Here is a 27799-nt window from a genome sequence, read left to right on the forward strand (position 1 = left end):
TTCTAAAGGTTTAATGGATATTAAATGGTTAAAAAGAAAACTTATACATTTTCATATATATTTTTTTGTACTTTTTATTAGCATTTCAATTTGCTTCAATATAAATTTTATTATTTTATTAAAACATGAATTTTTAAAACATACGACAGTAATCATTAAAATTTAAAGAATATGATTTTCCATTATTTTTTTTTTAATTTTTTTCAATGCGAAAATTCTTATCGTATTAACGAAAAAATTTTTATGAAAAACTTATGTAAATACATAATGAAATTTTACATAAGAAAATAATTTGATAATACATGCAATAATATTTGCATGAAGATAAATCTAAATTGAATAGGAAAAATCGACGCGATAAGTGCGACTTCGATTAAATAATATTACATAAGACATAAGTCGATAAGAGATCTGAAATATGTAATCGTCGTTTTGCATAAACATAGAAAGAAAGCGTGGTCATTTAGCCAATTATGTTTCGTTCGCAATTTTTCAGTTAGTTGTCATAACAAATTCAAACCTGTATTCGCTAAAATAATCAAATCCTGTATTCATCGAAAATCATAACAAATGACAAATTTTTAAAAAAATATTTAAAGATTTGATTACCAAAATTACACAGATTTAATATCCTAAACATCTGCAGATTCGTTAAAAATCATCGGTCATTAATTGCGTCTCTCTTACATCATTTTATAAGTATCTTACATCGTTGTGATTACAGTTTGTACGCACTTCTACAGCAGTTTTATACATGAGTATTATAGGAAATAATCGTGTATAAAGTTACGCGCTAAATTCAAATATCTTTACAATAAATTAGTACGCATGGCCAGTCTTATTTTTAAGTCACAGCTCCACAGTATCCCTTTGGTACATGGATGTTTAGATTTACCTCTTAAGAGCTATATACTTAAAGCTATATTATTACAATATTATATCTATTATGTGACTTAATTAATAGAGTATCAATCATGTGCCTGGCGTTTCATATAACTATAAATATGAAAAAATAATATCGACATAATTTACAAAAGTTATAAAAAAGATACAAAAAAGAAATTAATTGCACAATTTTTAATAAAGAATTTTTTTAATAAAGAAATTTTCAAAGAGAAACGGAGCAATAATAGCATATAATTTATTGTACACAAGATTCTTTACAAATGCGCTACTTATTACTCTAATTTTTAATTTTTAATCCCATTACATATTTAAATTTAAAAAAATATTTTGATGTATATTTTTTTTTGTTTAAAAATTTTACACATTGAAAGCATTCAAAAAAAGAGAAATACTATTTCATTCTAAGTACAATTAAAATTCAAATGTTGTACATGAGATTGCTACTGTATTAATCAAGTATAACTATAAACTTATCATAACATATTCGCAGTAGAAAGGAATGTATATTTTTTTAATCTTTTTGAATTTTTGTTATTTACATTGGTCTTGCAAAAAGGAAAGAAAAGTAAAGTTCCTATCACATAACTACCTACGCGATTATTTTACAAAAAATACAGCACATAATACTGTTTCAGTGCATGTAAAGTGTATGTGTGTTCGATCATTTGTCATTTAATCAAGTTAACATGATAATATAAATAACTATGGAAATAGTTCATAATAGAGAAACGCAAAAAATATACGAAACGACAAAAGTTGTGCGACGTACAACTAAAATGTATATTTCTCCATTTTCTAGAAATTTCTTTCTAGAAATATTAGTATATTTCTTCACTTTATAGAAATTTGTATCAAACGAAGCACGCTGCCGCATCCGGAATTGTAGACATGACATGGATGTGCAAAATTCATCAATGATTATATCGAATATTCGCCACTAAAGCTTTTATCACGGTAAGTAATTCGCGCAATTCGAATCCGCAAAAAATGTTTATCCCTGTCCGCAAATCATTTTCGTACGTTTAATTGGGTTTTAATTCGAAACATTTAAAAACTGAAGATCCTTAGCCAGAAATGTAATCAATTCCTAAATTAAATCTTTTTCTGAGATAAAATATAGGAAAACATCCACCAATTTATAATAATCGTCCGACTATTCGCTTGCATTTTCCGCTGGTACCGATTTTGCCCAATTGGTCATACCATTCAAAATAGTTTTTAACTGAATTACCTGCTGAAATGTACATATAGGCGAGCCGTAATTTTGCAACCACTCTATTAGTTTAGTGCAACACGCTTGCACTTCTGAAAATTCCGGCGGCAAAGAATTGGAAGATCGATTCGTGGTTTCATCGTCAATGTGATCGATATTATTAACGTTATTGCTCATCGCGTTACTGGATATTACTTCTTCCCCTACGTTACACATTCGCGCGGATAATGCTTGCTGCAGTTGTCGTTGTTGCATAGTATGTATTACAACGTTAGATTTTTCATTCTTTTCCGGTAATCTGGGGTACGGAATAGACGCGACTACATCGGAGTTATTCGCCGAGGTTGACGGCACGGGGGAAGTTTCATTATTCACCTGGGAAATGCTGCCGGACCACGATTTCTCCGCAATCGGCGAGAGGCTGTGCGATATCCTCGACGATCCCTTCGGGGTGTCCATGGTGGTTGGCGTGGGGCCTCCTGGAGCGCTGTACCTCCTTTTATTCCCGCGGTTACGCAGCGCGTTGTTGGTTTGTTGCTGCTGTTGTCTCACCACCGGCAGATTAGCCACCGCGCCGTTGTTTCTGTGCAGCTGCCGATTCTCGGCGATAAGACTTGTAAGCGATGAGTATGCGTTCAGATGCAGCATATATTCAGCATCTTTCAGCAACTGCTGGAGCAAGAGGCTGCTAGTCGCCGTATCACTAGAAGTAGACGCATGATGCTGCAGCGGGTTAATATACGATCGTTGAAACTGACTGTAGTCAATGCCGATTTCCGGTGCTCGAGGCGACGGCGAGATGTTATTCATATTCGTGGCAACGGAACCGTTCTCTGATTTTGCCCTCTTCTGAGCCGGGCCGGACTCGTGTTCCTCGCCGGTCTTCTTCGCGGAAGACATTTCCATCATACCTTTGAAGTGTTGGACGATTGAAGTTGATCGCGACAAAACTTGTGCGCGAATTTTTTCCTCAGCTTTTAACCATCCACGTAAAGTAGATTCCGGCGTACCGGTGTCACGTCCCACGGACGCTTTAGATTCGCCCTCTTTTACTCTCTTAACGGCCTCCAGTTTATCTTCACCCGAAACGCGTCTTTTGAGTCGCCAGGTTCGTGGAAACATTGTTATAATTTTTTAATTAACTCCTCTTGAGACTCAAGATCGCACGTTTAACTATTACTTGTAAGCACGAAAAACTTGATCGTGTTTCTCGACTATGACACGTGGTTTCTTGTTCCTCTACTCTTAGCGTTCTCGTGCATTCGTCTTTACTCCTTGAGAGGCAAATCGTGACTAATTTTTTTTTCGGCCACCGTCTGCGCCTTTCTAGTCTCCACCTCTCCTTCACGCCCTTTTTTCCCTTGCCCCTTCCCTCGGGCTCAAAGTCTTCGAGACAGTTCTCCAATGACGCGCTCGGTGTGCTTAGAGAAAGGAAGAGGCTATACTGGCCATGGATGCCCGGATAGGATAGGATATACCACGTGACTTGGATAAAAAATCGGCACTGGCCGCAGCGAGTCTCCCCTCTTTTCTTCTGCCCAACCAACTTGCACGTGTGAAGGGCAAATAATTAATTGTCTACGAAATAATACAAGCTTCACATACGTACGAGACGACTTCTTTCCTATCAATGTCAAGTAATCGAAAATATAATTTCTATTTTGTATAAAATATATCAAAATAAAAATCCATTCGTCTTTTCTCTCAATTTCTTTAAATCTTTCTCGGCTAAAAAGTAACAGTAAATAGTTTTCTATTTTATGTAGCTTTCATATAATGATTTCACGATTTTACATATTTTAGATTTAGTCATCGACAAAATACTATTAAAAATATTCAATTTTGGACAAATAATTAATAGTTGTTACCATCAAAGGAGCTGAGAGACCCGGAAGTAATTGAAAAGTTTTCGATATTATCGACTATTGATATAAACTTGCAATTGTTTAAACATATATAATATACATATATATATGGATTATGGATAATCAAACACTGATTTCAACTATAAAAATACATCAGATTTAAGTAAAATTAAATATTAGTTACGATACTCGTTAGATCATCGGTCTTTAATATTTCGTCGGTAATTAAATGTTTAAGGCGATTTCTTCTTTATCAACAAATTTAAAAAGATCATCTATTCTGCATTCCGTGTTTCTGTTCTGTATAAAATAAATAAAAGCATTTTTTCTTTTCGTTAAGATTTTTAACACCTATTTTATCAAAAACAAAAATGCAACTTTTTTGCCTGTTATCTCTTTACGTGATGACAGCTCTGATTTTACACCCAATTTCTTTAGACCCAATCTACTTTAGCTGGCACTAGCTTTATTATCGACATCCATGCAAAAGATAGAACACAAAAACTATTCATTCCATTGTGAAATAATTACTGTAACGAAAGATCTTTTTCATTCTTTCCACACTTGACACTTTGACATTTTTAAACCAAAACATTATTTTTCTTTCAGAGGTTTTCAAATGCTTGAGGAGCTGCCTGACAGTCTCCGTCAAAAAATAAAGAAAACTTTCTACTAAATACTTTTACTAATAAATATATACGTATAATTACGTCAAATATTTTTCCTAATCAATGTATGTGCATAATTACTCGTAAACAAGTATAATATTCATTTTGTAAAAGCTTTAGTATTTATAGTATACCTTTATCACCTACATTCCACTTGATGCTGCCACCTATATTTAATCGGGAGTACTCAATCGGGAGGTGATACACTTGCCGCTTGCCGCATCGCGTTGCCCTTAGCGACCGCGGCTTGTTTGCATGTCGATATGAATTCGAATCGCGACTCGCGATCCCGTAATCGCGCTAATAAACATTCGCCATCGGTCTCTTGATCAAACGGGCGCGTTTTTACACTCCACGTTGGACAATCAGATTGTCGTCGCAATGAACGATATCGTGACAAATCACGCGGCCGAGAAGCAATTCAAATTCGACGATTTACGTTCGGCATCTCTGAATGGACATCCGGAGGACGAGCGTGGCATAGAGGAACCTGCTGGGGTCTCCGTGAAGGAGATATTGCAGCAAGTGCAACGCGAATTGTGCCTGATCAAGTTGTGTTGGCCGGATGTCTCGGTGATCACGGAGGATCTCTATGCGCGATCACTTCCGAATACCTACCATTGCGTTAGCGACAAGGAGCGACTGCTGCTGTGGTACGCGGAAAACTTCCGTCGTCAGTTCCATACGAAGTACGCAAATCGACGACCGTTGTTGTTAGCCTGCGAGAACGAGTGTGGTGTACAAGTGGGTAAAATTCAATCTTGAAAAAGCTATATCGATTCTCAACTGATAATACATGACGATATAAATCAATGTAATACATAGCAAAAAGTCTTCGTTTTTTATCCTAATTACTTGTGCCAAATTATTTTTTCAAATCATTATAGGAATCTAATAAATCGTACAATGTCATAAAAAAAAAACAGAGTATTACATCGGTTGAAGTCTTAGAAAACCTGCATATTTTATATTTGTATTCGATATAGAATTTTGCAACAAAACTTGATTCTTTTGAGTTAACAATTTACAAATGTATAAGATTATTATAAATACATCTAGCAAAACATAAAATCAGCTGATTGTGCAAAGTCAGCTGTAATAGTATGGTCAGCTGATCATAAGATCAGCTGGTCTTACGATTTCACCATATTCTAACTATGAAATAGTATGATCAGCTGATCTATTTCATGGTTAGAATGTGGAATCATAATAAGAAAAAATTTGTTTAAAATTGTCGTTAAAGGGCTCTTTTATTAGATTTGTAATTCGTGTCAGAATTTATAGTAAAATTTTACGTAAAATTTTGCTGCTCTGTAATAAAAGAAACAATTAAGAATACACGTATCAAATATATATTAAGATGCATGTATATCATTATCGACAACATATGACAGTATTAAGAAAATCTATTCGGATAATATTTAAATTAGACATTTTGCTCGTCAATTTTTCTTAAAAATAATAATAAGGATTACTTTTCTAAGAGGATTTTCAAGGATTCTAAAGGTTTAATGGATATTAAATGGCTAAAAAGAAAACTTATACATTTTTATATTTATTTTTTTGTACTTTTTATTAGCATTTCAATTTGCTTCAATATAAATTTTATTATCATTTTATTAAAACATGAGTTTTTAAAACATACGACGGTAATCATTAAAATTTAAAGAATTTGATTTTCCATTATTTTTTTTTAATTTTTTAAATGCGAAAATTCTTATCGTATTAACAAAAAATTTTTATGAAAAACTTATGTAAATATAATACATGATGAAATTTTATATAAGAAAATAATTTGATAATACATGCAATAATATATTTGCATGAAGATAAATCAAAATTGAATAGGAAAAATCGACGCGATAAGTGCGACTTCGATTAAATAATATTACATAAGACATATCTCGATAAGAGATCTGTAATATGTAATCGTCGTTTTGCATAAACATAGAAGGAAAGCGTGGTCATTTAGCCAATTATATTTCGTCCGCAATTTTTCAGTTAATTGTCATAACAAATTCAAACCTGTATTCGCTATAAAATAATCAAATCCTGTATTCATCGAAAATCATGACAAATGACAAATTTTAAAAAAATATTTAAAGATTTGATTACCAAAATGACACAGATTTAATATCCTGAACATCTGCAGATTCGTTAAAAATCATTAATTGCGTCTCTCTTACATCATTTTATAAGTATCTTACATCGTTGTGATTACAGTTTGTACGCACTTCTACAGCAGTTTTATACATGAGTATTATAGGAAATAATCGCGTATAAAGTTACGCGCTAGATTCAAGTATCTTTACAATAAATTAGTTATACGTACGCATGGCCAGTCTTATTTTTAAGTCACAGCTCCACAGTATCCCTTTGGTATATGGATGTTTATATTTACATCTTAAGAGCTATATTCTTAAAGCTATACTATTACAATATTATATCTACTATATGTGACTTAATTAATAGAGTATCAATCATGTGCCTGGCGTTTCATATAACTAAATATGAAAAAATAATATCGACATAATTTACAAAAGTTATAAAAAAGATACAAAAAAGAAATTAATTTTACAATTTTTAATGAAGAAATTTTCAAAGAGAAACGGAGTAATAATAGCATATAATTTATTATACACAAGATTCTGTACAAATTCGCTACTTATTACTCCAATTTTTAATTTTTAATCCCATTACATATTTAAATTTAAAAAAATATTTTGATGTATATTTTTTTTTCGTTTAAAAATTTTACACATTGAAAGCATTCAAAAAAATGAGAAATACTATTTAATTCTAAGTACAATTAATATTCTAATGTTGTACATGAGATTGCTACTGTATTAATCAAGTACAACTATAAACTTATCATAACACATTCGCAGTACAAAGGAATGTATAATTTTTTTAATCTTTTAAATTTTTGTTATTTACATTGGTCTTGCAAAAAAATAAGAAAAATTTCCTATCACATAACTACTTACGCGATTATTTCACAAAAAATACTGCACATAATACTGCTTCAGTGCATGTAAAGTATATGTGTGTTCGATCATTTGTTATTTTATCAAGTTAACATGATAAATTACGATGGAAATATTGTATAATAGAGAAACGCAAAAAATATACGCGACGACAAAAGTTGCGCGACGCACAACTAAAATAAATATTTCTCTACTTTGTGTAGAAATTTGTATCTACAAGTATCAAACGAAGTACGCTGCCGTATCCGGAACTGTACACATGGCGTGGATGTGTAAAATTCATCAATGATCATATCGAATATTCGCCAGTGGATAAAATTTTTACCATGGTAAGTAAATCCATTTGTCGTCGCGCGCAATCCGAATCCGCAAATAATTTTCATCCGTGTCCGCAAATAATTTTCGTACGTTTAGTAGTGTTTTAATTCGAAACATTTAAAAACTAAAGATCCTTAACCAGAAATGTAATAAATTCCTAAATTAAATCTTTTCCTGAGAAAATATAGGAAAACGTGCACCAATTTATAATAACCGTCAGACTATTCTCTTGCATTTTCCACTGATCCCGATTTTGTCGAAGACGCAGCAGAAATAGAAAAATGTAAGAAAACGTGCACAACTTACTTAACACTTACTTAATTAAAACTAGCATTAAAATTATATTTTATGAATGTCATTGGCACACTTCGCAACTCTCACAATCAGTGTCACTCATTAACACTTTTTTTCGGAGCTTACAGCGCTCACAGAAATCGTCAATATATCGCGTTGTCATTTTGGCAAAAACACACCAAAAGAACGTAAGGAGAAACAGGGCAATAATCGCGTATGATTTATAAAGTAACGAGTGAATCTATCTAATATATTTACGTAAGACTCTACGAATTCGCTATTTATTACCCCATTTTTTTTGTGCGCACCACGTGCACAATTCCATCAATCGTCATATATACACATATAATACACACGTCCGCATACGTATTTACCTAATGTACATTTTTATACAAGTAATTCTGTCAATTCTCTCTGTACATAAATTTATTTACACGTTAACAGTTTATTTACATATCACTTTCTACGCTGCTTCAGCTAGCTCGTGCCGTTAGTCTTTCTTTTGGGGACAGTTTCTTTCGAATTTGCCCAATTAGTCATGTTATCCAAAATAGTTTTTATCTGAATTACTTGCTGAAATGTACATATAGGCGAGCCGTAATTTTGCAACCACTCTACTAGTTTAGTGCAACACGCTAACATTTCTGAAAATCCCGGCGGCAAAGAATTGGAAGATCGATTCGTGGTTTCATTGTCAATGTGATCGATATTATTATTGTTATTGCTCATCGCGTTACTGGATATCATTTCTTCCCCTACGTTACACATTCGCGCGGATGATACATGCTGCTGTTGCTGTTGCAGAGTACATATTATGGCGTTGAGTTTTTTACTGTTTTTCGGTAATCTGCTATACGGAATAGACGCGACTACGTCGGAGTTATTCGCCGAGGTTGACGGGACGGGGGAAGTTTGTTCGTTCACCTGTTGGGAAGTGCTGCCGGACGACAATTTCTCCGCATTCGGCGACAGGCTGTGCGGTACCCTCGACGATCCCTTCGGGGTGTCCGTGGTGGTTGACGTGAGCCCTCCTGGAGCGCTGTACTTCCTCTTATTCCCGTTAAGCAGCGCGTTGTTGGTTTGTTGCTGCTGTTGTCTCACCACCGGCAGATTAGCCACCGCGCCGTTGTTTCTGTGCAGCTGCAGATTATCGGCGATAAAATTTGTAGGCGATAAGTATGCGTTCAGATGCGACATACATCCGGCATCTTTCATCAACTGCTGGATCAAGAGGTTCCTAGTTGTCGCATCGTTGGTAGTGGTCGCATGCTGCAGCATTTGATAAATATACGATTGTAGTTGATACTGATTGAAGTCAGTGCTGATTACCGATGCTCGAGGCGACGGCGAGATGTTATTTATATTCGTGGCGACGGAATTGTTCTCTGACTTTACTCTCTTCTGAGCCGGGCCAGACTCGTGCTCCTCGCCGGTTTTCTCCGCGGAAGTCATTGGCATTCCCATAATGGCCTGGAGTTGGCCGGTCGGAGTTGATCGCGACGAACCCGGCCGGCTGTTATCGCTATTTTCCGAACTCGACGTCGTTAAGATTTGCTCATAATTACCTGAGGCTCTCATGTTATTCAGCTGCAATTGAATCTTCGCCTCCGCCTTGCACCAACCGCGTAACGTTGACTCAGGCACCCCGATGTCACGTGCCACGGACGCTTTAGACTCCCCACCGTGCACCCTGACGATACAGTCCATTTTTTCCTGCGGCGTGAGTGCCCTGCACGGTCGCTTACCCGCCGGACGTTCACGCATGGTTTGCCTATTAGGCCTACTGACGATACCTATGTTGTTGTTGTTCAAACTTTGGCGATAGCTCAAGCAATGACGACGCTCGCGTATCGGCCTGCCGCTACCACGGTCCGTGGCTCTTCGTTCCGTAGTTCCCTCCTGTTCAATGGAGAGATCTACGGCGGATTCTTGTTGTAGATCCAGGTTGCTGTCGGGAGTCGTCCGCGTTGACATTTAAAATGGCACCTGTTCTCCACACCACCGATCCTCCACAGTTTTTCACACTCGATCTCTATTAGTTTTTTTTTTTCTCAGACGCGCACCATTTAAACGAACAAAGTCTATTTTTGGATCACGTGAGAATACGGACCAAAAAAAACCACGTCAAATTGTACGTTCATTTGACGCGGACACACGCGGCGAAGAGTCTCTCACTCCGGACGACGACGACTGGCGCGGACGCGGAGACGGAAACGGGAACGATCCGTACGCCGCGCTGCCGGTACGGCGTGTGGCGCCGATTCGTATCTCGCACAGTAGTAAATAATACTGTGTGTAAACGCGGTTACGCCGTCGCAGCCGGTCGGGGGAGTAGTAGTACTCGTTCCTCCTCCGTGGTGGAATAGCACATGCGCTCACAGAGAGTAATAAAGAACTTTTTTATGAATGAAACAACTCGGTCGGTCGGTCGGGCGGCTACAACCACCACCTCTTTCTCTCTCTCTCTCTCTCTCTCTTTCTCGCTTCTTCCCCCTCCTACACGCTGCTGCCCTCCGTCGCAAGCAAGGCACTGCCGCTTGCTCTACACCTTGCCGCTCCGCACACCGTTCTCCTCCGCTTCTCTCCCGTTGACGGCGCTAGCGCGAGTAAAACGGAGCGTGTTGGTACTCCCCGGCGCTCCTCACCGCTTCCTCGGTTGCGACTGCACCAGCCAATCCGAACTGCGCGCGGGAAACGATATTATTGCTGTACCACGAGGAATATCGTGGTTGGGGTGGTAGCCGGAGCGTGAGCGAGATAGACGAGCCGGGTGAAATGGAGACAGCGATAGGCACACACGTTCCGGCACGAGAGGATCAGATTTTCGCCGGCGCGCACGTACTCGGGTCGCCGTTGGCCCGATAGACGCTTTTCGATTCAAATTCGCGAACGCGACGCGTGCGATCCGCGTCGACTGCTCCGCGATGCGCGTCCGTCTTAGCCTTTTCGTTCACGCTCGCGCGTTGATAGCGAGTCCGCACAAGTCCTCGTGTCCAACTTCGCGTTCACTTCGGCCGCGCGAGCGAACGAGCGAGATTGAGCACGGTCGCGCGAACAGGAATGGAGCGAGGAACCCACCGATTACACCGTTCTCTCGTGTTAGTCCACGTCTCGCGACGCGACCGATATATATATATACATACATATATACGCGACTATCGCAGGGAAGAAACTCGCGGCACCTCAAATCACACGATGCACATTTCGATTCCCGATTAATAAGGAGGGTGTTCACTCACCACTCCAAGTGTCCACCGTCCAAGAGTTGATCGAAGGCTCTCGTGCCTTGATCGCGCGTCGATCGTCTCGTTCGCGCTCCGCGCGTATAATGCCTCGCGCGATTTCCTGTGCACCCCGGCACTGCGTCGACTTCGGCCGTTCAGCTGAAACCCGCGCGACTGAAACTGACTCTCGATCGCCGATCGATCGCCAGCTACTAACTTCACACCGCTCTATCTCTCTCTCTCTCTCTCTTTCTTTCTCTCTCTGCGGACTACCGCGGACTAACCCCTCAGCAATGCGACCGGTAAATTTCGTATCGTCTCATCCGCAACTCATCATGTTGCCGAACGCGACAAATACAAACTACTACTGCCAACGCGAACCAAGGCGGTCGACTGGTCAGCCGGATCATCTCCCCTCCACCTGCTGCGCACGGAACCCCACTCCTACTGCGCATCTACCCCTACTCTCGTTCCATTTTACTCGTACCAACGGCGCCGACGAGGGAGGCAGACCCCTCCTCCTCCGCCTATCCGCGCGAGCCGCGAACGTCCGCGATGCGATCCTTCGGCCGCTCCGTGGCTCTCGGCTCGCGGCCGAGCTGCTCTGGCTGCTGGCCGATACTTCCCCCTGCCTATGGCCCTTCGTTGCGCGCCTCTTTTCTCTCTGTCACTTGACCCATCGTCAACGACGGGCAGGCCACACGCTGTTCTTCGCGTTCGGACCATGAAATGAAATGAATAGGTACCTCCTGTCCGCGAATAGACCTAAGAATTGTTTGATTTCTGAACCTGAAGGAATAATTTAAAGAAAAAAACAAATCACTGTCCTTTTTATTGTTAATCCTTTCTGTTACTTATTATTAATTGTTTAAGAAATCATTTAAGGAGACGTGCTACATCTAGACTTTGAGAATAAAAAATTTTTTTCTATTTGCCATTCCTTCGCTCTGTGTATAGCGTCTGGTTGTGACAACGTGAGCTTGATGTAAAAGCTCTGCAATTTATATACGTGGAAATTTTTTATTAATTGTGTGTGTGTGTGTGTGTGTGTATGTGTGCGATATTGATATCGTAAACATAAATACATCACTACACACTACATCAATAACGCAAATATATGCACAAATTGTTGATAAAACAGCGACACCATAGAATTCAGCCGTTCCTCCAGCATAATCCCCTCATAACGCGGGCCAGGAAACTGACCGATTGCAGTCGATTATTCTCCTCACATTCGACTGTAATTTCTTACGACTTAAAGACTTACGACTGCTTACGATTTCAATTATATAGACTCCAAATAATTCAAATAGCACCGGATCTGTGGTCCCCGCATTATATTTACAGTAAATTCCAATGTATATTTAAACGGATAGACGATGGATCAATCGTTCGATAAATAATATTTTGAAATTGTCGAGGCAAGTTTCGCGAATCACGCGGTTTACGAAGAAAGAACGAGGGAACGCGTGTCCATCCAGCACGAAACGGGCCGCACTCGTGCTTTTACATAATAAGAAAATTCCGTAATATTTATAACATTTGCCGAGGTTTCCCGGTCTTTTGTGCGGAATATGAAAGGTCGAGAAAGAGAGAGAGAGAGAGAGAGAGAGAGAGAGAGAGAGAGAGAGAGAGAGAGAGAGAGAGAGGGTCAGAGGATGTCGGATGCAGCAAAACCCTTAAATCCTTCCCGCCACCTCCGCCAGCAATCCCCGAGGGAGAGCCGGATTTACGAGCGCGCGGCCTAAAATCCGTACGAGCATTCGACGCGGAGTTACACCGGGCGCGGCGCGGTGCGGCGCGGCGCGGCGCGACCAAGGCGAGGCGAAGCGGAGCGGCGCGGGGCGAGGCGAGGCGAGGCGAAACGAGGCGAGGCGAGGCAGGGCAAGGCGAGGCGAGGCGAGGCGAGGCGAAGCGGGGTGAAGCGGGGCGCGGCGCGGTAAGGAGACTCGCTCTCGCGATAATTCGCGGGTAAATTTACCGCGAGTAACCGTCGCGCTCGCACGAACGCGAATACGCGACAAGTGTGTACCTGTACGCGCCCCGATATCCCGCGGCCTCGTCGGCGATACACGCGCGAGGACCGACCGCATTTCGTCACGTATACCGGCTCGTTTTTCACCGCGCGACCGTAGCACGGAGAAAGAGAACGAGAGCGAGAGAGAAAAGAGAGAGAGAAAGAGAGAGGGGCGTCCTACTCTCGATAATTATCGCTGTCCCCGCGCACGTTTAGGATTTCAGAACTTCAACTTTGCTAGAATCTTGGGATGAGAGTGTATCGTGGGCGATGATGAGCACAAGCACGGCCTTCCTCGACCGTCCTTGGGACACTTTGCTCTATTGTTATTGTTATTATTGTTAATAATGGTATTTATTGTGCCTAAGAATAAATTCTTTAAAATAACACGTATACGCATGTGTTTAGCATAAAAAATTGATTTCCGTGTGCTGGCGATAAAAAGACAACAAATTCTCACGTGCTTAACTGAAGATAAATGAGAGGTATATAAATAAGAGCTAAGAGACTATCCGCAAGTAATCTTAGATTCGATCGATTTGGAGTTTACTGAAGATAACAGAATTGTAATGTCAGGCGGAGATTATAATTAGTCAAATCACGTTGAAAGCGTCAGTTGGATACTGCTGGAATACGGACAGATAACTTTCGCATCGAATTGCGGAATCGATGTACACGGAATCGATGATTTCTCTCGTGAAATAGCGCCTTTAATAAGACGTACAAGTTATTCCCGAAAGAAAGAAAGAAAGAAAGAAAGAATCAACGTCCACGCTTTTTGATAAATCTGCGATACATGATTTGACATTTGTATAGGAAAAACATCTCGATACTTGGCTGTACAGCAGCAGTCAGGGACTTAGCTCGGCTCGCGAGCTATATCGCGTCGAAATTAATTCGGTATGGAGAGGAAATAATTTTCTCTTCTTTTTGGCGGCAGCCGCGACGCCGTTCGTATCTCGAGCCGCGGTCCGCGTATATCGCGGAGAGCAGCTGACCCCAGTCCCGGGCGTGAAATATATACGCGCGGCGGCTATGGCGTTGCTAAGAGCACGGCGGCAACAAAAATATGATTTCGCGGATAAGGCGCGTTGGCCGACGGCGCGCGGCGCGGCGTGGCGCGGCGCGGTGCGGTGCGACGCGGCTTCGATCTACGATTAACGAATCGAGTCTCGCGCGCGCCAACACCGCGTCGCGAGAGGCGCGAGGAAGCGCTCGCGACGGCGGGAGGGAGTCGATGGGCGGAAGAGGGGTGGGGGGGGAAGGGGAGGGGTGTGATGGGGGCGATGGGCAACAAGGCGACGACGACGCCGAGAGGAAAATCGATCGATGGCGTCCTGGTGTTATAGGACGACGAAGGCGCGCACGCACGTACACACACACACACACATACACAAGCACACAAATACACACACATACACATATACATACAAACACACATACACGCCGCCGTCGCGGGTAGACGCGAACAGAGTGGGCCCGCGCGTTCCACGACTCTCCCGTGGAACGCGAGTCGGGTAAAACCCGTACAATTAATTTTCACCTGCTTCCCTCGAAGCGAACGGAGCCATGGAGCGGAGCGTTGCCGAGTCTCGCCCGTCATCGTCGTCGTCGTTATCTTCGTCGTCGTCGTCGTCGTCCGGTTCGCCTGCCTTTCGCGGAAGGATGTACACACGCGAGCGTGAGCGCGAAAACGCGTCGCGGGCTCACGCGTGTGTGTGTGTGTGTGTGTGTGTATGTGCGCGCGTGTATGTATATGTACGTGTAAGACCCGTGGCGCGTGAGCGTTGCGTGCGCGCGTTACGTATGCGTGTGCGTATACACTCGGCCGTGCCGCACCGCGCGCCGGGCTATTTGCGCGACATGTGTGCCGTCGCGTCGCGTCTCGTCGCGTCGCGGCCCGAGTTAACGGTCGCTCGCTATCGTTCCTTCGAGGCGGTGCGACGGTGCGCGCTGCCGCTGGCCGCAAGATAATATCGATAAACGGCTCTCTCCTGCTCTCTCGCCCCGGCGTCTCATCGTCGCCCGGTGCCTTGTTGATTTCACGCTCGGAACTGTTTGCCAAAAATACTAACAAAGCGTTCGCCCTTAATAATCGCGACAGTAATGTAGTAATGATATTAATATTAGTATAGTGCTTTTAATTTAGACAGATGTTTGCGATAAAGATTAAATGGATAATTTGTTAATAACAACCTCTGTGAAGTTGCTCCCACTTTTTCAAAATTTGAAAAAAAAATAAACAGATTGTCCCCCGAGGGATTCTTGAGTTCTCTATCGATTTTAAAGGTTTCATCAATTAAAACAATAAAAACTATATATGAAAGACGGAAGAATCAACTTCACATTTCCGTAAGGGGACTATAACTTTTTCGTTTTTTATTTCAACGCTTCTCTTATTAAAGATTTGATAGAACTCTTTGGAGGAGCTACTAGAAATCTTAAAGTAAACGTACCATTACTGAACACGTATCTATATCTGAACACGTACACAAAATTTATTAATTTCTAACGCTTTTATTATAATATCAAAATTTAATTGTAAAAATATTCAAAGATTACAATTAAATTATAATATAGTGAAAAAAAAGTATTTAAAAATGAGTTGTGTACTTGTTCAGATATAGATACATGTTCAGTAATGGTACGTTTACCTTAATAAATTGTTTGAATTTCCGAAAAAATATTTTGTATCTACAGAGATTTATTATATAATTAGAATATAGGTAAAAAATTGTTTTCGAATATCCAGCATTCTGATTGTAATTATTTCCCGAAGAGTTTTAACAAAAAGATTATCTTTAACAGTCGATGCTGTATGACAAAAAGCTAAAAAGTTCTAGCGCTTTGAAAATTCTGCGCCCGAAATCTTCCAAGTCCATAGACGGAGAATATGTTTTCGGAAATCAGGCACGTATATATCGATCTGTTTATCAAAGATTAATGACACACATATCCTATAATTCGCATAACAAAAAAAAAATTACGCGTCATCGCCGGCTATTTGTCTGCGGAAGCTTTGAGATGAAGACGAATGTCAGTGTCACGTTCAGCTCGGTTAAACTCAAACCCGCGCTTTCAAGAACGGTACGGCGAGTACCGAGAGGAACAGAGAAAGCTTAGACGGGAGCGATAAGATAGGCGAGAACAAGAAAGAAGATAGAGTTAGACAGAAGAGGAGAGTTAAGTTCATTCATAAAAAAGAAAATTATTACGAGCGGCGGGAGGAGTGCGACTCCCGCAAAGTGAATGATACCTCCTGCTACTCTTACTTCTCTGCCTCCCCCGTTCACCGACCCCTCTCCCTCTGCGCGCCTCCAGTTCCCGAACGGCGATTACCCCCACCGTTTTGCCCTGCGCCGTCCTTGCAACCGTGAAAGATCTCTCGTGATAAACCTCGATTCTCTCTCTCTTTCTTCTGCGAATTATTTCTCTCTCTTTCCCCTCTTTCTCTCTCTCTCTCTTTCTCATCTTTCTCTTCCTCTCGAGTTGTTGGCGCGCTGATAGGAAATCCCATGAAACTTCGACCTCGTCTCTCGTCCCGCAACTTCTTCGAATAACATCGGGATTAATACCCGTCAGGAGGGCACCGGCTGTTACTGTAACTCGGAAAGACTTCACGGACGATATATCGGATACAACTCGATATAACGGAACGGAGGGGAGGAGGGGAGCGCTCGCGCAAACCTGCGCGCCAGAAGTAGCTAACCATCCTCGACCCGTTGACCCCTAAAGTTTGCAAAGCGAGAATTCACATTTCGTGAATGGAGTGACTCATGAATGTATATCCCAGTCTCTCACCTTGCGCACAACCGTCGAGAGCTCATACGGCTTGTTCACGCGTTGCATTCATCGGAACGCGTGCAAACCGTTATTGTGTCATTAGCTAATCTGAGAATCGATTAATGGATTTCGATTTAATGCATGTGTAATTTAATATACACGGTATCTCGTAAATGATAATTAACGAAACGATAATGTCAATTAACGAAACTAATGAGTATACACGAAATAAGTAAAATCAAAATAAGCAAAAATGTTGAGAACAAAAAAATTTTTTTATTCAATACTATTTTCGACAAAGTCGATTTAAAACAATTGAAAAATCAATACTTCGTTTTCACGAACTCATTAAACTCGAATTACATTTCGTTTATCGAAACTCATTTCAACGACTTCTGTCGGAATGTAACTCAAGAGAAAATTCTATTCAAAAATTTTATTTAGAAAATAAAATAAAATAAAAATAAATCTATGCATACTTTGTATTCTGTATACTTTGATTAAATTATTCTATTTTATGTTCTTTTTCGAGGGAGTATTTTATTCAATCATTATTAGACGGACAGTTGAGATGCGTAACGTGTTATACAAAGATCGCTGAAACTTTACTCCAACTTAAAAACAAGACTTGTCGACATACTGTAATATCTTCGTACAAATAATATATCCCAATTATGACGTAACTTCAGAGAGGGAAATATCTAGCAACCAAATCCGGAAGACCGCACAATATCGGCCGACATATATCGGAGGACAATTATACGTTCTATCGAATGAAGCCGTCCGTTAATCGTTAGGCCCGGACGATCAAAGGATTAAAGTCGCGTTGCAACGTTGGCGAGAGGTGGCTTCATTATTTTTTGCAAGAATCACAATCTAGCCGATGTTGCGCGCGATCGATCAACCCTACGCCGCGGGGGTGGACACGTTCCTCCTTCGCCCTTGGTCTATCGGCCTATCCGGCCGTCCGATGGTGCCTCGCCCTCGCCCTCGCCGTTATTCGCGTCCTAATCCAGCTAGTAGGCCCTCTGACGCGATATCCCTCCTGTACCCTTCTCTATTACCCGGCCATCAGCCCCGTACATCCCTCTCTCGGCCTCTCGCCGGCCATCCTTAATCGAGCGAGAGCCCTTCGGCGCGCGATTTCGAAATTTCCAACCGATAAAAAAGAAAATCGATATAGCCTGGCCTTCCCTCCTTGTCCCTCGTGCCCCTCGCGTTGACACATCGTCGCACGTACCCCGCCCCCCCCCCTCCTTCCCGTCATTCGGATCCCCGGACACGTAAGCGGACGCGACTCGCAACGAACGGGAGAGCTCGCGTAATCGCCGCGCGAGAAGAAATCCCGATACGCCAGCATACTGCATCGGGCGAAAAACGTTCGAAGTGGAAAGGACAAGGTAGTATAAAAAAAAAAACGCGAGAATTGACAAAGAAAATCGGAACAAAAGAGAGCCTGCATAGCATAGCAGGTATAATCTTGAAAACTGAGGAAAACTGTACATTGTAAATATGTGTGCATGCGTGCGTGCGTGTGTATGTGGAGGGACGCCTCGTCGGTGTGACTTTCTGTAGAAAGAGCAAAGAGAGAGAGAGAGAGAGAGAGAGAGAGAAAGAGAGAGAGAGATAAGGAGAGAGGTCCAGGTATATCGAGGAACAGCAGGGTCTCCGTGGAAATTTACCAGAGCGCGAGTTACGGCAACTTGCCTGTGGCTCGTTGGAGAGAAGCTTGCTTGGTACAACCTCCTTCGCATCCCTCCATATACACCGCTGCGCGGCTTTCGCATCCGCGGCTAAGAGCAAAGGGGCGCCAAGGGTTCGGGTCCGTCGTCGGGTGGCGGCGGAGGCATCGTAGGGTAGGTAAGAGGGATGAGGAAACGGGCTGATGGGGTGGAGGGGGAGGAGGTAGTCACAGCCTGGAGGGTCGTGAAGAGGCGGATGGCAGAGGGGGACAGCGGGGGGAAAGGGTCGTCGGCGGGGGACGGCCGGGGGCGGGGGGAAGAGGGGGGTGGAGGGCGCAACGGTATACGCGTCGAGGGTCGGTTGAGGGAATGCCGAAGGGGGTTGCGGGGGGACGAGCACGGCTGGGGCGACGAGCGAGTCGCGGACCACGCCGAAGTAGGTCGTCTCGCTTTCTCTCTCGCCATCATTTCATCTTCTTCCTCTCGCTTCCTTCGCTTCCCCGTGTTTTCTTCGTCCCTGTTTCTATTCCGATCTCTCTCTCTCTTCCTGTCTCTCTTCCTGCCCCTCGCGTTTCCTCGCGGCTCTATCTCTTTCTGTCCCCGCTATCACGTTCTCTCTCTCTCTCTCTCTCTCTCTCCCGCGTTCTCTCGCTATCGTTCTCTTTGGTGCGCGCGGTGTATTCCGCGGTAAACGGCCAGGCCTGGTCGACGGACCCTCGCATGGCCTGCAGCTGTCTCCTAACCCCTCGCACCTCCCCGTTACCCCTTATCCATCGGCTTTCCTGTCTCCCGTCTCTCTTCCATTTTCGGTACTGATCTCCCTTTTTCTCCGTCGCTCTCTCTACGCCGCGGATTCTCTCTTCGCGCCGCGCTCCCACCGCGTGTTCTTCGCCACCCTACACACCCTACGAGGTGGAAAGGAGAAAGAGAGGAAGGAGGAAGAACGGCGAACGAAGCCGGAGACGGAGGGACAGAGAGGGACTCTGCCATCCTATGTACTAGATATCAGGGCTGAGAGCGAAGGTATAGGGAGAGAAACGAGGGAGAGAGGCCGACGGCATTTGCGAAAGAGCGAGAGGAGAGACAATCTACCCTGGTGTAAATATATAGTTGCCGTGCCGCGCGGCATGGCTCATCTCGGCGCAGTACGATACAGCTCGATCCAACTGAAGACTGGTACACGAGGTATGACAGGCCTCGGTCAACTTACTTAAAATCATACCTGATCGACTCGTACTTTGTGGTGATTTATCTATTTTTGTACATTTCACAAAGTCTTATTTGAGCACTCTTGAAGGTTACACTTAACTGCTGTTCGTTCTCTTGAAAAAAAAAATCATAGGAATAGCTTTCAAAGTATTTAAAGATTTATCGTCGTCAAGATAATTTACTCTTTCGTGATGCCACAAAGTAAATTATTGTGATGCAGACAGCACTGTGCAAACTGCTATTGATATTTTATTTATTTGTCAACTGAGATCAAATACATTATGCTTCACTGTGATAGTTTATTTAGTAAAATACAGGTATAAGTTTTTAGATATGGTTTTTGGTTTTACACAAGGTGTAAAGGATGAATGGTAAATTTATCATTAAATAAGTTACCTTTTTGGCTTGTGAAGCTGAAGAAAATTCTTATTACCTTTAATAACAATAGAAAGTTATTTCTTTGTTAAAGAGGCGAATAAATGCTAAGGGACTGATGTGAAAACTATAACAGATGAGTACTACACAAGTCAACACACATTGTACGCTGTAATGATTGATTGTGATATAATAATGATGAATGATTTTTTAATTTATTCCAAAGAATTACGGATGATGGAGAATCGATATCAGTTTGTTGATACAAAAAATATGATATATTTGCGCTATAATTTGCGATTACGTTTAAATGCCTACGTATCTCGATGGGCGTAACGTTCTACGAGCTGATGGGATATAACGAGTCACTGTAAGATCTCTTTATTAGATTGATAGAGACATCGAAAGTTGTTGTATTGTCGGTAATAGAAATTCGCAATAAGTTTTGCCCGTCGTTGCGCGAATTGTGTATTTTCACGCCCCGGAAGTACGATTTAAGCGGGGTATAACCGGCGCTCAATAACGCGCCACGTGGAATAAATTTGACGAACGAGCAACTGCGAGAGGCTGTATAAATCCGCGATGAAACTGGCAACATTTCGCTTTGCAGCTCTCTAACACACTGTTGAATACATCGTTCGGGATAAAAGATATACCTGCGCTTGCGATCGAGACACGATCGTTACCGTAATGCCAAAGTGTTTTATGACACGTTCTTCGTTTACGAGCGTTGAGAATTCCCAACATCTGCACAGGTAGCATTCTTGCGTGACTGAAGTAAAAACGACAAGACGAAAGACTGAGAATTTGATAAATTTTTTGTCGGTCTTACATGTGTATTATTTAAGAAATGGTTTGAAACTATTTGTCATGGTTTGTAATTTAGTGATTTACCGAGTTTAGTGATAAAACTCGGTAAAAACTGTTCGATGATATATTCGGAGTTAAAGAGTTCTTGTTCCCTTAAGTAAATTCTACTTCAGGTCAGATTACAATGTTATACACGGAAAGAACAATTTTGCTGGATCCAAATCAGAAAATAATTTTTGTTCAATAATCAAAATAATTTTGTTGGAAAGTCAAAATGATTGCTAGAATATCAAAACGTTTTATAGCAATGCCTATCATTTTTAACTTTCCAACAAATTATTTTGATTATTTAACAAAACTTATTTTCAGATCTGTATTCAGCAAAATTTTTAGATCTTTCAACAAAATCCGTTTTTTCCGTGTAAGAATACGAGTAAGATTAATGCGAAAGATTTTAATACTTCTCAGAATGGTTAGATTTCTAAATACGCCAACTAGATGAGATAAAATTCTTAAGTGAGGTAAAAGTATTTATTTTTTATTTTCTAGCTTTCTCGCTTATGATGAAAATATATACTTGGCAGTCCTCAAAATTAGACGCTCGTGTAAATAAATGAAGTATTTCTCAACGAACGCAATTATAGCGCAGGCAGTCTTGAGAGAAAGAAAAAACGTAGCTTTGATGAAAATCTCAATGTTCTTTTTTTTTTTAACTCAACGCTACATTCAACTTAATTCCCCAATTGTGATCGAGCTGTGAAGATAATTTACATTATTCTAGCATATTGCCAAGGCCAGGCTTGAGTTTCGAACAGTCGCGTCGCGATCGATTACGCGGATGTCAATTAAATCGCTCCGCTCAATTAGGTAACGGTGTTATTATCAAATTAATCGGTACGTGGCTTTTGTTTGCCGCCCTCAATCGGAGATCTCGCGTTACTTAATGGCTCCCCGTTTCATCCCTTATGATAAAGCCATTACGGATGCTCGGAGCGTTGTACTGTGTATCCGTGTCGGAGCGCGCGCATGTGTACGCGTGCATTTCCATGTATGCGCCCCGCATGTACAGTCGTATATCAGAAAGCCAGCCGGAGTTATAGAAGCGGGTCGATCCTATCTTTCTGCTCGGGGTGGGTGGCGACGCACTGCAACAAGTGCACGACGATAGCTAGCTACATTGAGATTCGGTCTGCTCGGGCTCAATTCCATTCATCGTCGAAACAGTTCCCGACCAGATGCTTCATCGAAAGCGTTCGGCACTCGGCCCAAAACACAAATTATCGAGTTAACTGCGTACACCCCGCCTTTCCACCAGAGAGGCTCGTGCCCTCCGCCTGCTCCACCCCCACCCTCCTCCCCCTCCTCCTCCTCCTCGCGCGCAACGTGCGAACAGTCGCAAAGTAATTTTAATTAGATCGCACGAGCCCCGAGTAATAACGACGACTATTATCCGACCGTGAGTTTCGCTTTCGTTTCACCGGTCGCCGTTACCGTCCGTTTTTATTGCGAGCTCTGTTATAGATAGCGGAAAGTACGTCGGCACTCTCTCCCTCCGACTCTCTGCGCATGTATTTATGTCCGCGTGTACTATACAGGCTGTCCTTGACCCACAATACTTCGCGCGCTCATCTTCTTACTGTTATTACGTAAGCAATTAGAAACGAATGCACGGCAGGGTTAAAGAAACGATGAACGAATTATTATAATTCGTCGTTTTACAGATATGTTTCTTTTTTATTTTTTTTTATTTTATTTTTTTTTAATGTGTACAAATGCTCGAATCGACAATTTACCCGATTTCGGGTGGTCACGGGCCATTTAATATGGCTGTTTATCTGTTGCGAAAGTTATCTCGGGACCGACCGCATTTCTACAAACGCCGTATCCACGTGGTATTCTATCGCTGGTGGAAGTATGGGTTAGAGAGACACTCTCGGTATACGTATACACACATAAAGTAAACGCAACAAGTTTCCTTTTTATGCGGTGACCTACAGGTTATTCAAAAGGAAACTTAAACCGAGAGGGACAGTATTATTACTGCGGGAGGTCACGGGGATGAGAGAGAAACTACTTATCGGTCTTCTCCGTTCCTCTTTCGCAAACGGGGAAAGGGAATTCCACGGCGGGAGAGAGGGATCGATTTTAATGCTCCGGAGAATTAAAGAGCCGAGTTCTCATCGATTCGATGCCGGAAGCAACCCTTTCGCTAATCGAACGCTCCCGTAAAATAATACTGGATTCGCCGTACCGATCTTTTTCTCTGTCTCTCTCTCTCTCTCTCTCTCTCTCTCTCCTCCTTCTCTCTTTTTTTCTTGCCAAAGAACGATCGTTTTACATGGTGACAAAAATGTCCCCCACTCCCCTCGACAAAGTATGATATTTAACGAAGTAACGTAGTGTCAAAGGGAACTGGTACGAGCTTGGAAAAAAAAGTATCGCGAGTTATTGACGGTATCAAAGGCCGTCAAAAAATTACGCTTCACTCTTTTCTCTTTTTTTTCTTTTTGATTTTATTCTTTACACACACATATATACACACACACACCCCACACCACACACACATAAATATGTGTTACGACCCCATGTTTCATGCCATTAAGATGTCAAATCCCGTTGTAGGTTGATCCTTTGTCAATAGTGCACTGTCCTCTTCATTAAATACCAAACAGCTTCTATTTTTACACAAAGACCACATTTAAAGCGGACCCATCAAAATTCTGAAAGATGTTCTTCCGTATTTTTATTTTCCCCAATCCGATGAATCCGGTCTCGCGGTGCGAAAAAAGATTCCTCCGACTCTCTCAACGTATCATTCATAAAATAATGCTATTTTCCTCCTTCTTGCGCATTTTTACTGTCGATTATTATCGGATATCAGTTAATCTAAATTAATAAGTGTTTCTCTAATATACACACATATTATATTCAGCAGATAAAGAGAGGAAGGTATATGCATATACAGGGTGTCCAATACAAAATGGTAAAGCGCTCGTGGGCAGGTGGAGCGAACTATAAATCGAAATTGTAAAATGTAAAATGTAGAGGACTTTTCGATACAGTTTAACCTGTTCTATCTGCCTACGCTTTACCATTGAGTATCACCTTGTATATACAGGGCCTCGTACTACGTTACCATTTTGTATATAAATCAAGAAAATCTGTAAAAATTCAACGTAGAGCTACGTTGTAATATTTCAAAATTAATACTTTATTTTATGAAAAATTATAAATTAAATACATGCGCTGTTTTCTAGAAAAAAATTGTATTTTCAAAAAAAAAAAACTTATTCTTAGATTTATTCTCGTAGCCATGTACTGAAAAAATAATTTTTCTTTTAAATCTAATTACTCCGAAAGATTTTATTAAATTCTTAGAGTTTTGAATAGCACGTGAGTATGTATTGAAAATAGCACAACATGCGACACATATATTATTTTACCATTAAGATTCTATGGTATTTATCTATTTCTTAAATTTTCTATCCCGAACAGACCATGAAAACATCGTGCATATTTTCGCGATTTGGCGTTCTCGTCCCTTTATCCCTTTGTCATCAACCATGATGACACATTTCGAAGGCATTCCGAACACGTCCCGAAAATATAGAATCAAATATGAATTAATATATTATATAGATTTTTAGATACTAGATTTTTGTTGTTGTGAAAAATGAGATTGAATTTATATTAAAAATTATTTTACTTAAAATATTAGAAAATAATGGACTCACAAGGGACTCACACAAGGTGCACAATAGCTACCGCATAGAGAAAATTATCCAAGCATCTTGACTCCCTTTGGATCACTTTCCACCCAAAAACTAGACCGGAAATAAAATAAATATAAATAATAAAATAAATTTTTATTTTTTATTTTTCGATGCCTGTCGTAGGCAATCTTGACTTTCTTTGGATCCAAGATGCTTGGATAATTGATCGAAAAATTAAAAAAAAATCATTTATTTTATTTTTTATTTATTTTATTATTTTATTGTTTATATTTATTTTATTTCCGGTCTAGTTTTTGGGTAGAAAGTGGGTGATTCAAAGGGAGTCAAGATGCTTGGATAATTTTCTCTATGCTGTAGCTGCTTGTGCAAGTTTGTGCTTGTGTCGGTCCCTTGTTAGAATTACGGAAAATCCTTCGGTTCTTTTGTTCAGAAAAAGAATGGACAAGGTCGCTATTAGTCGTTGGGTTAGAAAGTAAGGTTCAAAGTTCAAACACATGTGTGGCTTTTGACAGAATTTTGACCGAGCACATCCCGAAAATATAGAATTAAATATGAATTAATATATTAAATTTTTAGGTACTAGATTTTTGTTATTGTGAAAAATAATGAGCTTCTATTATAACTCGAGAATCATCTAGCCGATTTGAACTCTTAAAAGTTTCGATAGCTGGAATTTTATCGAGGTTAGTTTCTTGCTTTTTTTCTCACTAAATATTTGATAATGACTTAAAAGGGAATTAAATTTGATTCGTGATTAACGATATTTGCGCAGCAGACTTTATGTATCTTTTTTATTAAAGAAAGTTTGAAAGTTTCTAAATTTTGTTAGCGAAAAAATCAAGGAACCTGGGGATTCTACGAGAAAAGACATACCTGCTCTTTTTGCAAATTGTGCGACGGTATTGCGGAATTGCCCATTTCTCGACGACCACCCGTCGAGTTGTACACCGGTAGCAGACCGGGTAGTAGGCCAGTAAAGAATTTCGCCGTAAGAATTTGACCGCCGTGAAATACTGGACATCCTGATTCTATAATTCTTGATGGCAGTGTATCGGTATCGTTATATTATCGTTGTGCAGATATTTTATATGATAAAAAAGCTGCGCAACGACAATATAACGATACTGAACTGTCGTTACAGAATCGGGATGCAGGATATTCAACAATCGAACTTTGGCGTTGCAGTTAAGGTATTATGCTCTTTTTTAAGATCTCCAAAAGTAAGTGCGATAAATAAATAAATTAGGTTAAAATTATCTCTCTCTCTCTCTTTCTAATAAGCTTCGTTGACTTAAAATCAATTCGGAATTGATTTGCATAGACAACTTAATTTTTCCCATTCTGCATTTTATAAGATTCTGAACGTATCAGTATCCACTTCTCGTCCTAATGAAATAAATTGTAATGTTCATCAAACGTTGCACGCATTAGGCATGGATTAAGAGAAGGTAAATCTCTCAGCGTCTTTTTGAAGGTTAAAACGTTCTTTATAACCAATTTGAGAATACTACAATAGTTGAGATACTATGGAACTTGAACTGCCTCACTCTCTACCTTTGTGTCACATCTATAAACGATTTTTCAAGTTCCAAGTTGAAAAAACTGAAATCGAATGGAGATAGTTTACGATCTGAGTTGACACTCAGAAGGTTTTTCTCATTAGGTATTGTTAAATTAAAGCTATTATTACTTGTCAAGTAACAATTCTTAGATTTTGTGACATTTCAATTACCATAACTATGCCATTTTACAATAATGTACACCCCCTCTTTCTCTCTCTCTCTCTCTCTCTTTCTCTCACTTGGATGCCATTAGAGATTAAGAGGCTTGTCTCATTCTGACTGTCTGGCTAAAAAATGTAACTTTAAGAATGGACTCAACGAAAGGTACATTTTGACGTCTGAAAAATGTATTCATTCATATAATTTTACATCTGAAAACCTATAAAACACATATACAAAATTTCCTTTCTTTATATCTTCCTTAAAGAATTTATGTAAACTTTAAATAGTCAGATTCAATATAAGTCGCTTAAAGAAGGAAAGATTAATTTTTTCGGAAATAAGATCTCGCAGAAAAAAAATGATTCTGCCTTTTCAATTTTTATTTTTACTCGTACCTTTTTTTCCCCGATTGTTTCATCAATTATGAAGCACTCTGTACACACGATTTAAGAGATTTAAGAGAGAGTACACGCGCCAAAGAGATTCGGCTGTGCTAAAGGCGGTCGGGACGGAATTTCAGGCGAAAACTCTCGCTGACGCGCGTAAAACGCGCCTTTATATCAGGACGTCTGATTCCTCGCGTCGCTTTAATAAATAGCTTTCGCGGACGGCATAATGGTAATGGTCATGATGTGTAATCGCCGCGATTTTCTCGTCTGTGGTTGCGCCGGTAGTCGTTCGTAGGTATGGCGAGATGTCGTCGGCCAGACACGGCGACGAGGAGCGGCGAGCGAGGGGAAGGCTCCGCGGTAACGGAATTGAATTAAAAGTTACCGTCGACGCGCCGACAAACCTTTCCAGTTCTCGTTATAACGGCTTAGCGTAATACGTTACGAGGCAATGATGCACGCGCGTTCAAGAGAGAGAGAGAGAGAGAGAGAGAGAGAGAGAGAGAGAGAGAGAGAGAGAATGACGCATCGCATAATCAGGTGTAGAGAGAAACGAGAAGACTGGCGAAGAGAGAATGACGCATCGCGTAATCAGGTGTAG

General features: G+C 40.9%; 3 protein-coding genes across 5 annotated transcripts in view; 1 reads left to right on the forward strand and 2 right to left on the reverse strand.

The window, feature by feature from the left end:
• Nucleotides 1–2059: 2059 nt before the first annotated feature.
• Nucleotides 2060–3241, reverse strand: LOC105462470 (protein distal antenna-like). Its single transcript, XM_011709092.1, has one exon. The coding sequence runs from the start codon at nt 3239–3241 to the stop codon at nt 2060–2062; it is 1182 nt and encodes a 393-aa protein (XP_011707394.1).
• Nucleotides 3242–4907: 1666 nt separating this feature from the next.
• LOC105462393 (coiled-coil domain-containing protein lobo homolog) overlaps nt 4908–27799 on the forward strand; it is a 108366-nt gene continuing 85474 nt past the window's right edge. For all 3 annotated transcript variants that reach the window (XM_011708940.1, XM_011708938.1, XM_011708939.1), the window contains exons 1-2: nt 4908–5396; nt 7843–7968. In XM_011708940.1, coding sequence (XP_011707242.1) covers nt 5034–5396; nt 7843–7968 — 489 coding nt within the window. In that variant the 5' untranslated portion in view covers nt 4908–5033. The remainder of the gene's footprint in view (nt 5397–7842; nt 7969–27799) is intronic.
• Nucleotides 8073–11864, reverse strand: LOC105462392 (myb-like protein AA). Its single transcript, XM_011708937.1, has 2 exons — nt 11491–11864; nt 8073–10932 (listed from the first exon to the last, which is right to left on the reverse strand). Exon 2 carries the CDS (start codon nt 10223–10225, stop codon nt 8729–8731), a length of 1497 nt encoding a protein of 498 aa, XP_011707239.1. The 5' UTR covers nt 10226–10932; nt 11491–11864; the 3' UTR covers nt 8073–8728.

The sequence above is a fragment of the Wasmannia auropunctata genome, unplaced genomic scaffold, assembly GCF_000956235.1.
Source record: "Wasmannia auropunctata unplaced genomic scaffold, wasmannia.A_1.0 LD336099.1, whole genome shotgun sequence".
NCBI classification, from domain to species: domain Eukaryota; kingdom Metazoa; phylum Arthropoda; class Insecta; order Hymenoptera; family Formicidae; genus Wasmannia; species Wasmannia auropunctata.

Bases quoted from the DNA above. Each gene is read 5' to 3' on its own strand.
- LOC105462392 (XM_011708937.1), bottom strand. From the start codon at position 10,225: ATGTCAACGCGGACGACTCCCGACAGCAACCTGGATCTACAACAAGAA.
- LOC105462470 (XM_011709092.1), bottom strand. From the start codon at position 3,241: ATGTTTCCACGAACCTGGCGACTCAAAAGACGCGTTTCGGGTGAAGAT.